Source organism: Oryctolagus cuniculus, chromosome 5, assembly GCF_051225735.1.
Source record: "Oryctolagus cuniculus isolate XC-2025 breed Fujian yellow rabbit chromosome 5, ASM5122573v1, whole genome shotgun sequence".
Taxonomy (NCBI): domain Eukaryota; kingdom Metazoa; phylum Chordata; class Mammalia; order Lagomorpha; family Leporidae; genus Oryctolagus; species Oryctolagus cuniculus.
In genome coordinates, this window is record NC_142871.1 from 100,375,111 (window position 1) to 100,389,589 (window position 14,479).

At 34.9% G+C, this 14,479-nt stretch overlaps 1 protein-coding gene across 36 annotated transcripts in view; it reads right to left on the reverse strand.

Annotated features, from left to right (window-relative positions):
• RIMS1 (regulating synaptic membrane exocytosis 1) overlaps positions 1–14,479 on the reverse strand; it is a 532,587-nt gene that overhangs the window by 301,478 nt on the left and 216,630 nt on the right. For 34 of the 36 annotated variants that reach the window (XM_089333027.1, XM_051854555.3, XM_051854559.3 and 31 more), the window contains 2 exons: positions 12,278–12,491; positions 9,820–9,831 (listed from right to left, as the gene is read on the reverse strand). In XM_089333027.1, the coding sequence (XP_089189153.1) occupies positions 9,820–9,831; positions 12,278–12,491 (226 nt within the window). The remainder of the gene's footprint in view (positions 1–9,819; positions 9,832–12,277; positions 12,492–14,479) is intronic. The other 2 variants (XM_089333025.1, XM_089333024.1) reach the window with 1 other exon arrangement.

Sequence of the window (14,479 nt, forward strand, 5' to 3'; positions counted from 1 at the left end):
CAATCAGCTACCCTTCTTCTCCCCTGTGGCTCAGCAAGATGGCATTCTTCTGGGTTTTAGTTGGGTACAGCTGAGAACATGGGCACTCTCTCACCAGTTCCCAGTAAAGGACCAGTAACTGCACGCAGGAAGACTATCAACATTTCTGATCCCCATTTATAGAATCTCTATTGTTCCAGAAACTCTGCTGTAGGTTAATGGAAATGAGTGTTTGGAAGATTCCATTTTCCACTGGCTCCCAATTGAAGTTCCACTTCAGGTAGTGCAGGAAGGCAAGAATACTGGACTCTAATATTACTTGCCCCAGCTTTCCTGTAGGGTGGAGGTTCTGTACCAGGAAAAGCAAGTAAGGATGAACAGGAGATACTGATTCTATCCAGTGGGCCATTCATGGATCAGGGTATTCTATCTGAGTTGTGCCTATCTGAGTAACGCAGAGGTACAGATCAGAAAGAGAGGCAGATGATAGCTCTGTAGCTTTTTCTAAAGAAACTGACTATTTGGAACAGAGGTTGGAAAATTTCAAGTACAGCATTCATTCAAAAACAATAGAGATTTTTTTTTTTGGTGACTGAGAAGAGAATGCTAACTCCACAATAGCAACAAATGAAAACTGTAGAAAAGCTGGAAATTTAACAAAATAAACAAAAAGACATCTAGCTAAAAAGAGCCTAAAATTAGAGCAAGATTCATGTGGACCAATGGAACAGCATAAAAATCCCAGAAATTATTCCATGTATCTACAACCAACTTGTCTTTGACAAATGAGCTAAAAACTAGAGAAAGGACAGTCTCTTTAACAAATGGTGCTGGGAAAATTGGATCTCTGCATGTAGAAGTATGAAACAAGACCCCTACTTTACACCCTACCTAAAAATCAACTCATAATGATCAAAGATCTAAACCTCAGACCTCAAATCATCAAATTTCTAGAGGAAACATAGGGTAAGTGCTGCAAAACATTGGCTACAGCAAAGACTTCTTGGATAAGACTCCAGAAACAGGCAATAAAAGTAAAAACAGAAAACTGAGATTACATTAAGCTAAGAAGCTTCCATGCAGCAAAGGAAACACTCAACAAAGAAGAAACAACAAAATAGAAGAAAGTATTTGCAGACTATGCATCTGATAAAGAATTCATATCTAGAATATATAAGGACTTCGAGAAACTCAACAACAACCAAATAATCCAGTGAAGAAATGGGCAAAGAACATGAATAGGCATTTTTCAATAGATGCAATACAAAAGGCTAGCATATAATGAAAAATGCTCAAGATCACCAGCCATTGGGGAAATGTAAATAAAATGCATATAAACCTCACCCCTGTAGAAAGGTTATCATCCAAAAACCAAAAATAACAAGTGCTGACAAGAATGTGGAGCAACAGGAATCCTAATACACTTTTGATGGGAATGTGGACTACAACTACACAGTATGGAGATTCCTCAGAAATCTGAAAATAAATCTACCATATGACCTAGTCATCCCACTCCTGGGAATATACCCAAAAGCAATGAAATCAGCTTATGAAAGAGTTATCTGTACCACTATGTTTATAGCAGCTCAATTCACAATAACTAAGCTATGGAATCATCCTAGATATCTATCAACTGATGATTGGATAAAGAACATGGTGCCTATACCCATGGTGGAATACTACTCAACCACAGCAAAACAGATATAACTGGAGGCCATTATGCTTAGTGAAATAAACCAAAATACCAAATGTTTTCTCTTATTTGTGGTAGCCAATTATAAGTTTAAAAAAGTATATGAGTGAAATTGGCACCTTGGGATTTGATTATTGTTTATAGCCCCTGTATTCCTATTGAACAGTGGTCTTTCTACTACTTGCTTGCTTAATTCTTTATTTAAAGCAGCATTGAGCTTGTAACTAGAAAATAAATTAAAAATATGTTATCACAAAAATTAAATAAGTAAAGGAGAACAGAAGGAGGGAGAGAGGTTTGGAGGGAAGAAAGGAGGGAGCAAAATACCATTATATTCTTAGAATTTTATCTATAAACTACATAAAATCTACCTGCTTTATATTAATACAAAATAAATTATTTTTTTAAAAACTGCTTCAAAGATTAACAATGCAAAGGATCCAATATTTAATTGAATCAGACTACTGGGAAATTGACACACCAGCATATTATTGAAAACAATATAATCATCTGCCAAGCAATTGGTTGAGGCTGACAGTTGATGTCAGAACAGATGCAAATTCAACAGGGGAAAGAGGAAAAGAGTGAAACAGTCAAAGACAGCTTGGTTAAAATTACTGTTTTCCTAATGAGATGATCAGAGTGATCTATGAAGCCCAGGCTGAGCCGGAGAGCAATAATCATCAGAGGCTGTTCACTGAAGGGAAAGAGACTTCATTGAAATAGTACAACCATCTCTGTAAACAAGTGTAGAAGCCAATATACAACTAACCCAAACCAAACCAAACCACGTCTTATGAATGGGGTTAGGGATAAGTCTCCAGATTTACTACAATGACTGAAAAATTCTTAAAATGATGGAAACCTGTAATATACATACCTAAGAAACTCAACATCCTCCAGTTTGGAGGAAAACAAAGTGATTCTTATCCAGATACATGCACATCCTTGTCATTATTGAAAGACAAAGAGAAATTCTTAATAAAAGCATGAGACAACTGATTCAAGATGTACTGCAGAAACTTAATAAGGCAAACAGCCAACATCTTAATTAAAAGCAACCAGGACTAGAAGGCAGTGGGATGATTCCCTATGTGTTCAAAGGGGGGAAAAGCTATCACTAAACAGTCTTATACTCAGAAAAGCAATCTTTCAAAAGCAAAGGTGAAATAAAGACATTACAAGATAAACAAAAGCTGGTAATAATTATAATAATTTATAGAAGATCCATCTTAAATAAATATTAAACAGGTTCTTGATGTTGAAAGTAATACTTGACAGTAATGTGAATCCACATAGACAAAGGATACCAATAAAAATAATTACATTGGTAAGTAGAAAAGTAAATTTCACATTTCTCTTCCTTTGTTCTCTTAAAATATTTTCAAAAAATTGTATAAGACAATATTCCCATGGTAGTACTGTTGAGAATATGACATAAAAATTGAATATATTTGACAATAATAGCACAAAGGAAGTGGGTGGAAGTAATATTGTGTTAAGCAAGGAAATGACACCAGATGGTAACTTGAATCCACAGGAAGAAATGAAGAGAACCAAAAGTAGTAAATATGAATATTAATAAAACAGACCCTAAAAATATATGTTTGCTCTCATTTCTTTTTTCAGCATCTTTAAAAAGGCATAAGTTTATGTAAAGTAAGAATTATAACTACATTATTGGTCTTATTATTACATAGACATGAAAAAATATAAAAATAACAGCACAGAAAAAGGTACCAGGGTCTAGAGCTATATAGAATTAACATTTCTATTTCTCAATAGGATTAACATAGTGTAAATGTGAAATAGATTATAAGCTGTATATTGAAAACTAAAGCTGCTAAGAAAATAACTGAATAATTACAGTGAGTAAATCACTGAAAGAACCAATATTTGACAGAAAATTCACATTTAATGCAAAAGGCAGCAAGAAATTTGGAATAGAGGAATAAACAATGGGAAAAAATAAAATTAAATAAATTATAGCAATAATAAGAGAATACAATTGAGTTAAAGAATCCAAACCAAAGGCAGAGACTTTCAGACTAGATAAAATGAAACAAAACAACATGCAAAAAACAAAAATAAAACACAAGACTCAAGTGTAATACATCTGCAGCAGACATATTTTGGACTTAAAGGTAACTACAAGAGTAAAAGGAGAGGAGAGGGAAAAAGATATACCTTCTAAGTGGCAACTATAAGAGAGCTAGAATGACTAAACTGCAAGGCTAAATAGGCTTATGACTATAATGTTATCTACACTAATGGTAGCAATGATGAGGAATCTGATGACGAAACCTGTTGGATGGCAAACATCAGTGATTAATTGAAAGTTGAAAGGCTACTGACATAAAGCCTGGCTGTTAGTCTTTATGTGTGTCTATATAAAACAGCTTACACCATAATGGAACAGCCTTTTAAGGTATAGGCTTAATTTTGTGTGTTAATTTTAGACATATGGCTGAGACGTAAACTTGAAGCTGCTAGTTCTCTTTCTCTGTTTAAAAAACTTCAGTGACTCATAAAAACTGCTTTTTTGGGGGCAGGCATTTGGCATAGCAGTTGATGTCTCTTGGGACACCTGTGTTCCATAACAGAGTCCCAATTCCAACTCTAGTTTTCTGTTAACATGCACCCTGGGAGGCAGCAAGAGATGATTTAAGTACTTGGGTACCTTCATTCACAGGGGCGATCAGGATTGAGTTCCAGGTCTCTGGCTTCCATTGGGCCCAATCATTTGTGGATTAAACCAATGGATGGAAGATCTTTGTCTGTCTGACTACCTCTCACATAAATGAAAATACATATTTTTTAAAAATTTTTGCTTGTTTCTATATCTATAGGTAGTTAGCCCAAACAGTATATTCTGTTATATTAAATTTCATATTTCATTGATTCTGATCAAAATATAGATTAATAAATACTATATAATTCTAACAGAGAAACAAAGAATTCTTAGAAAAGATATGGATTCTAACATTTCCAATTTGGCAGCCTTTCAGAAGTACTTATTCACAAAAAATTGCTAACTTAGAAACACAAATTTTATATAAGAGAGAAAGTAAATCATTGGAGATATATCAAACTTGTTTGATAACTTCAGTTTTAAAATACCTTTCCGAAAATGAGAAGAAGATACCATTTCACTTTTACATGCAACATGGTGTCTATCAATCAAAGACAAACAAAACAGGAATTGACAGACATGTGGAAAAGCTGTAATCCTGATTCATTGTTGTGCAATTCCTTGAGGAAAGTTTTACAGTTCTTTAATGTTAAACACAGAGTCATTACATGACCCGTAAGTTCCACTTATAGGTGTGTAAACAAGAGACATGACAAACTACATTCACAAAACATCGGGAAGCTTGTCTACACTGTGGTCCTCCTCTTAGTGAAAACTGTTCCTACCATGGCCTTTCCTTATACTAGAAAAGGCTAATTTTCTATACCCATCTGTAGCCCCGTTAGTCCTACAGATCCTTATTTAACAAGGATTTGAAAAATTATAATGGTCTCTTAGGCTTTTTTTTTTTTTTTTTTTTGACAGGCAGAGTGGACAGTGAGAGAGAGACAGAGAGAAAGGTCTTCCTTTGCCGTTGGTTCACCCTCCAATGGCTGCTGCACTGCGACCAGCGCACCGTGCTGATCCGATGGCAGGAGCCCGGTACTTATCCTGGTCTCCCATGGGGTGCAGGGACCAAGGACTTGGGCCATCCTCCACTGCACTCCCGGGCCACAGCAGAGAGCTGGCCTGGAAGAGGGGCAACCGGGACAGAATCCGGCACCCCCACCGGGACTGGAACCTGGTGTGCCGGCGCCGCAAGGCGGAGGATTAGCCAAGTGAGCCAAGGCGCCGGCTACGAAAAATAATTTTCTGAAACAGGTATTTTATTGTATTAAAAGAAGATGGGGCGGCGGAGTGGGAAACAAAACTAATACTAAACAGGACTCCAAACTTCCTAATAATGGTTAAGTATTGCAAAATTGTCAGAACATCAATGCTGAATGCAAGAGATTTAGAGTGAAACCCAGTGTATCAAATTCAGAAAACTGATTTTAATTAAAAAAAAAAAACTCTTAGGTTTCTGAATTATCTTACATAAAAACAATTTGCAACTTGATGTCTTATTCCCCTATGGGGTGAGCTCAACAAACCAGAAAAGACACCTACAGAAATCTCATCAATCAAACTGCTTAATTTAAGCTCTCCCCTTGCAATATCCTGAATTTCCTTATTGACTTATTTTTATATATTTATACATTTTTCTATATTGGTCTATATTGTCTTCCTGGGAAGAATCTCTAAGATAATTTCTGCCAGTTCACCAAAGCATCTAGAAAATAAAGAAAACAGAAAAGTCATTCTAGACAAATTCTATAATGTCTTTTTCAAAAGACTAAAGGTTATAAATTATGATGTCATGCTTCAAACTGCCTTGGACTAAAAATGGGTATCTATGAGAATTTTGCATAATAAAAATATTTAATGCAATCATGCAAATCATTTTTAAATAGGTATGATTCCACTGACTTGCCTGCCTTTATCTAATCCTACTGAGAAGAAAAAAATCATCACCTGGTATTTAAGACAGGGAATTACTTTTATACTGTTAAGAATCAATCATCCTGGCCGGCACGGTGGCTCACTAGGCTAATCCTACGTCTGCGGTGCCGGCAACCCGGGTTCTAGTCCCAGTTGGGGTGCCAGGTACTAGTCCTGGTTGCTGTTCTTCCAGTACAGCTCTCTGATGTGGCCTGGGAGGGCAGTGGAGGATGGCCTAAGTGCTTGGGTCCCTGCACCTGTATGGGAGACCGGGAGGAAGTACCCGGCTCCTGGCTTTGGATCAGTGCAGCACCAGCTGTAGCGGCCACTGGGGAGTGAACCAACGGAAGGAAGACTTTTCTCTCTGTCTTTCACTGTCTATAACTCTCTCTGTGTCTGTCTCTCTCACTGTCTAACTCTGCCTGGCCAAAAAAAAAAAAAAAAAAATCATTATCCTATAGATAATACCTTATATGTGATAAAATCAGTTTCAAATTCAGAATGTACTCTATCCTACCCCACTCCACCCTACCCTTAATACTTTTTCTATAAAAAAATGTTTCTTCACATGTAGTTTAACATAATTCTAAAAACAAGCACCACTAAACAATTCTCAAAACCAATTTTCAAAACTGTGACCTCATAAACATAATGCATCAATTATTGCTTTTGTATAAAAATCAACTTTCACAATGATCTTTAAAAGATAGGCAGTATTCACATTTTGAAAGAATCAGAAAATGATACAGTGCCATTTTCCAGAGTAATGGGAAATTTATTATTAAATATTCATAACTTATAAGCCTGACACATCTTTTATGAAAATACATATAAACTAAAAATAGTAGTAAGTCTTTTATTAGTTGCTATACTCATAAGTAATCATCACCATCCACAAAGATAAATACTGATGAAAAGTTATAGGAAATCCCAAAGAAACTGAATTTGGAGGATTCAATTCAGCTGGCTTTGTGGAAGCAAAGTGCTAATGTTATCAAGGGAGCTATCTAAATTCAATATGCTACCACCAAATAGAGAATACAACAAAGATAAAAGCAATTTAAACAGCTATGGGGAATGGAATTTTACAGTATCCCTAAATACTTAGGCTTAAAAAGATGGTTTTCAATGAAGTAAAAAAAATAGAATTTTACTAATGAGAGTAAGCACTTGTACAAAATACTTTCCTATTCTAAACTACCATTTGTGGCTATTGCAAATTTATTCTTTATGAAAACAATTTATTTATGAACAAGTACTCAATCTTGCAAGTGATGTGGGCTAGGTGGGGAGCTAGTGCACACACTGCTGAAGCCCCACCCCCTTACACACTCTCTTTCTTATGATGCTCCTGAGCCTGCTCCATTATGCAGAAGACATCATGCTGAACACGTGTATTCTGAGCACCGGAAGGAGACACTATGAAACTTTCTCAGAGATCATGACGCGATCATGAACCAGCTCAAATTCTGTCCCACTATATATTCAGTTAGGGCAACACCTCCTACCGAATAAAGGGATCAACTTGAACTTGGGTGAACATACAGCAGGGGTAGAAGCAGTGGCAGAAGACTCCCTCTCTCCACAAAGAGGAGGTTTTCCCATTCATTTCTGAGTGTGTGCAATCTCTATAATGTCGTTGAATAAATTCTGTTTCCATTCTTGCCCTGTCTATATCTTTGCTTTCAATTCTCTCACACCTAGACAAGAACTTGGAATAAATCCAGGTATGTACACTCACTCCAGTCTACAACACAGGTCATTAGCAGATATGATTTGTGGTAAGGGAAAATCTTAGAATAAAATATTGATGGATAGTAAAAGCAGTTAGTATATTCTTAGACTTAGTAAAGGCAATATTTATAAATTAGCTATCCTTTGATTTATATATCACATAATGTAGTATCTTATTTCACCAATTTAGACCAAGTATACTTTATTATTAAATTGATCAAGATTAAGACTTCTTTCATAACATTTTTATTCATCCTTATTTCTCTTTCCATACCTACACACACACACACACACACACATACACACACACTGTTGATTATAATTTTTCTATCAAAAATAGAGCTTAGAGGAATAAGGAAAGGACTGGCAATCAAGTACTTTGCTTAATAGTTGGTTATTCTCTTGAAGATGAGTAAGACAAAGATCTGGTTTCAGTACCCATCGAGTGGAAAGGCAATTCACTGAACTTCCTCAGTTGACTAAAAAGATTTTTAAGAAATATGACTATGTACCTAAAAATAGGGTACACTTTTAATTACAGTGAAGAAAACAATTGAAAGTGATTGTATTTTGCAGTTTACTGTTTTTTTCTGAGAACCATAAAATCCATCTTAATTCTGACTATGCAGTCGGTAATGATAATAAGCACAGATAAACTACCATTACAGGAAGTGCTGTCGAAGGGACAGTGAATCTTGCCAACTCTACAGGAATAGCTACAGTGTTACCACTAACTCTTTATAATATTTACTTATCATCCATTATTTACTTATACCTTTAATCTTCAAAGGAATTTACAATTATCCACATTCACATGTGGAAGTATCCAAATTAAAATATTCATGAAACTACAAGTGGATATCTTATATTTTCGCTAACACAGTACATGGCTGCATAAAAATAATATCCTCTATCATGATCCCACATACCACCAACAGTACAATTAAAAAATTATTGAACATAGACTACATCTTTTTTCAACCTGACCTCTTTTTCATAGGAAAAAAACCACTAGCATCAAATTTAACAACACAGATTAACATTATTCATGCTTGCTAATTATGCACTGCAATATATCACTTAAGCTTTAAAAAATTTGAACACAAGCAACTGAGTCGATACACTTAACTCCAAAATACTCATTTCCTCAGTCTCATATTTGGAAATTTATGAGCTGTAAGTTATAATTTACACCAGAAGAAGGTGTACAGTATGTATACAAAGGAAGAGCTGACTGAAGTCCCACTTGAATCTGTTTTCTCAACAATTGTCACCATGGTTTCTATAGCTAATAACAGTTCAAAGTGACTTTGACTTCCCTGAGGTGTGATTTCCATGCATGAGGAAAAAGAAAGGGGAAAAACGTGTTCAATATGACAACTCTGCTACTTTTGTTATATAGAAAGGAAATTATATTTCGAGCTCTTGATTTGAATTTGATCTGTTATTTCCACTAAGTCACTACATTCCATTCCTTCTGCAATAAAGGTTAAAATCACCTGCATATGCATCTAATGCATGCTGAGCAACGCAGAGCCCATGAGAATTTCTTGTTCTTGAAAGTAATGGAATAATCATCAAAATTCTAAGAGCCAAAAAGACAAATAAGCTCATACTGATATAAATTATATTAAAATCTCAGGGTCCTCATTGCTCAAATTGTACCTATTAAAGACTTTATTAAATTCTGTAATACTCATATCTATGTCCACCTTATTTTTATTTTATAAGAACCAGGAATGAACTTCTCCTTCATATATTTCCGAAATATAGTGATTAACAACACTAGGTGTAATATTCACTTAATAAAGTTCACGACAATATAATAACAAATTATAGAAAAGAAAGCATGGATTCTAACCACTTTGTCCTCCTTTGGGAAAGCATCCAAGGAAGCAGAGTAGAGAGAGAAGAAAAAAAAAAGAAGAAAAATATGAGCCACATATTAACGAATTGGTTACAAAAAAAACCAATGAAACATTTCTTTAAAATGCTAAAACATTGGTATTTTGGAAAGCAAATGTTTATTCTTCCTTAAAATAGGCATTGTCCAGTCCTTCACTGGAAATGCATGAGTTGGGCACAATAATTTCCTAAATTTTTAGGATTTGGATTACTAAATCTGTATTTAAAATATTCTTCAGAAAGGGTGACTAATTCACTACCACATGTAGTCCACCTATTTTTGAAAATATTGTATTAAAATGCCCAAAATTATAGGAATAATTTGAATTAAATTACTATAAACTATATATAGTCCTAATTTGAAAAAAAAAAACCTTAGAATAGGAAACACTTGTAGTAAATAAAAAATTCATTGCATATGATTCCACAAACAATAGTAATTTGTGATACTAATTGCAAAATTTATGAGAGGAAAACCACACTTTATATGTTTATATAACTTTTTATCTTATGCCCAAGATGAAATATTTATCTTGTGCTTTATTTCATTTAGTTCTTTTTAAATGATTTTCCGAGGTTAGATGGGTTTAGAAACCCATGGACTATGATTCGTTTGTGTGTTGTCTCCAAAGTATAAGCACCTTCTTACTCAATTTTCTTTAAACACTTTTCCATTTCATAACCTGAGACTGGCCCTAATGATTTCAGTAAATCACTAGTTGATAATATTGCTCTTGGCTTGCCTGAAACCTGTAATGGGAGGTTAAAAGCATTCAACAGCTGTGGGTGCTCAGCCAGTACCCACACTCAGCTGACAGACACCTCCTTCTTCTCTGCCAGCAGCTTTTCAAAACGAGTGGTGCCCTTACCAAAGGGGTTGATACATATTTTGAACATCATCTCCATGTCTCACCTGTGAGAATTCATTCCAAAATAGTGCATTTGGGAACAACGAATAAAGGAGAAACTAACAAGTAAGTTTTGTGTACTTTCTATGTACCAGAAACCATCTTAATAACCCTGCTTGTTCTAGAAAGACTTTAAGGTTGCATGTGAAAATTTACTCAAACAAATCACTTTTAGAATGGGAAAAGAAAAACCTATGTAATCTTAAGAATCCAACCTAAAACTAGATTAAATATGCATGTATTTTAATTATTTTTTATTTAGTTCTCACAATACCCATACAGAGTAATTGTTACTATCCAGTTTCATAGAGAGGGAAAGTGTTGTTCAGATAAATTAATTATTTTCACAAACCCACAGATAGAAAAACTGTCTCACCTTAAAGCATCAACTGTATCTATCATACTGACAGCCTTAATTATATTTGAAGGGAGTTTTAGATTATCATGCTTATAACTCAGATTACCAAAGAATACAATGTCAATTGGCAGGCTTGTTTAATTTTAACTGCAGTCAAAACTGTGGTCTTCCAGACTTGAAAAACATTCAAATGCTTAAAGCTTTCATATTATTTTAAAATATAACATTGCATTATATTCTATTTTTGGCTTGATAATACGAAAAATTCTGTAAAGAAGCACTGGGCTCTCTTTAGGTATATGATAATCATAACTGTTCTGAATTATGCTGCAGAGCTGTATCAAAAAAAATCACCCACATTTCTCTAAGTAATTCTATATGCTAATATACAGGATATGCTAAAGTGCAACATTAAACTGTATACTCAACTAAGTACTACAATTATTCTACTAATACAACTAATATCAAAAATTGTAAATTTCAAAGCATAACAGAGAAGTGGCCTTTATTTATGTCAAATAGGACACTAGATGACAATATATCTCATAGAGAAGAAAAGGAGACGTGCAAATCTCAAAATCAAAACACATATTTGACACACTCTTTAAATATGCACATAATTCCCATGAGATAAATTTGGTGCTATACGTCTTTAACATATTAAATCTGAAATTGCTCTCATAGAGGTTAGTCACTGTAATATATAATCTTGAGTTAAATTAAATGGCCCACAGTTAATCCTGTATTTTACCTTCATTCAGTCTGAAAACTAATGTTGCAGAAGCTAATTTAGCATTTCTACAGGAAAAACTGGCCATAACAGCTTTTAGGAGCTGTATATAATTTATGATGATACTAAATCTACATTTACTATATTATTCAGAAAATACATTTACTTTCCAGGTATTCTGCTGGTTTTTAGTAGGACTCATTCATTAAGGGTCATGTATTTGGAAGGAACCTTTACTAATTATTTTCATCCTTATGACACTATAGAATTTTATGTAAAACATGGAAAATTAGGGGAGAAAACATATCATCTATCTATGTGTATGTTGGCTTTATAACATGCCTATGTTTTCATGCTTGGGAGGACAAATGGTTTTCAACCACATTCACAGCACCCTCTGTGTTCACAGGACACTTACGTTGTTCGATCGAAGAGACACCCGGCCTCCACATCGGGCACAGAACTTGGTACGGCAATATGAACAGAGATGGCCACACCCATCAGCAAACTTTGTTTTATGACAGATTCCACACGTAGGAGCATCATCTTTGTGCTCGCCTTGGTAACGTCGTGCTTCTTCCCCTATTTTTCTCACTTGTTCCTTATAACTTTCAAACTGTTGATGCAATCTCCTGGAAAAGGATAAAATGGCAGCAAACTAAGTAAATAATGGAAAACAAAAACCAAATAATTTTCCTAACAAAATGGAAATATAGCTATTTTAACCAAACCAATACCCATTCAGTTGTTTTCCCCACTAACTACCTTTAAAAGTAACAATGCATTAGCATGGATCCCACTGGTAATAATTTTGCTTACTATAAATGTGTGCATATATTTCAATTTTTGTACAAATATAAAATGCACCCTTTAATTCTATTTTCTATGAACATTCCTCAAGTACCCAGGTATGCCACAGAATAAATGAGGAGGAGGAAGTTTGTTTTACCCTTTCCCATGGAGAGTGAAGTTTCAGATGGTAACTCTAAAGGAAATGCTTCCCACCTTCATGGAATGCCAGGACATAAGTTATTTAAGACATGGAAATATGAGGCATGAAGATTTTTCTAATGTTTATGAGTAAAAATATTAAAGAGTTGACTTCGTTGCCTTCACTAATCATAAATATATTTTATTATATAGAAACTTTTCAAGCTACCATAGCCAGAAATGATTACCTTCCACATATTCTAATGTTACATTCTACAATTTTCCTTAAATTAGGATTATAAGGTGAAGGGAAACAGGGTCTGGGTTATAGTATTGCCATCTGAAGCCCTTTTGTTTTCTATCTTTAGGAACCTAATAATTAATGTCAGAATTATGATTATGTTTGGTTCAGACACACCATGGTGACAGTCATAAATGCAACTGAAATTCACTTTTGTCCCTGGCAGTGGAATTAATGTATTCATTTTATACCTCTGCTTTTTTTAGACAGGTGCTTCACAAATTATTTCAGCTAGGACCCAATACTTTAAAACTATATCCTAGTGTGCATATAACTGAAGCGAAAATCAAATATCTAACCTAACTATATACATATACATGTAGTACTCTGATATTTTATCCTATTTTAAGTTGAATATTGAATACAATTCACAAAAGAGTTGTTGCACTGAATTGACTTCATGACCCACTATTTGAACATTTGAAAAATGTTGTTTTAAACTACATGGACAGTCCAACTGTCTTCTGCAAAGTATCTTCCTTCACTCCATTTGTGGAGTCTACTTATTTTATTTGTCATCAAGTATCTGATGTAATCAGGTATACAGAATGTTAACTTCTACAATATATTTGAGCTCATTAGTCCTTCCATGCTACATCAATATCTTGCAAATATTCAGATTTTGACATCCCTAAATTTTATTGAATTCAGTCAGGTTATATGTATGATGCCTGCTAGCACTTCTCACTGACAACTAAGGATGGTGGGACAACCATAATTGTTGAAGCAAACCATTTCCCCTAAGAATGTGTCTCCTATCAGTCTGAACCCTTCAATCTTACACTGCTACAAACAGAACTGCTCTCATTTTTGAATAGAACATTACAACATCCAGTGAATTCCCCAGTGTAGCATGTCTTCGTTTTGTACATGAGAACTAGGAGTGTTTTCCAATATCCAGCCACTAGTCATCAGCTATCACCAAAAGAGAAACTCCTGGGATGTGGCTGATCAAATTCAGCTGTGTATGTGAGCGAGTTTGCTGGACTCAAGTTTTCCCCAGGACAGAGTACACAGATGCTATTGTTATTTCAGGCAGTTAGACTGACACTCGACATGCCAGATAACTCTAGGGAACTAGAGTTAACACCCACTGCTGAAGTATACATACATGCACTAGCACATAACATGGCTTAGTATCTAAAGCCCTTCCCAGCTTACATGCGATATTTAATTTAATGAATGCAAGAATATCTGATCAATTTAAGAAAGTGCTAATATATTTGCAAAACTTTTTTTACCAATGAATTATTCAAGAGCCAGACAGACAGGCAAGCTGACAGAGCTCCCAGCTGTTCATTCACGCCCCAGATGCTCACTAACAGCCCAGGCTGGGCCCAAGTCCAGAAGCAGGAGCCAGGAACCCAATCCACTATCCCTTGTGGAGGA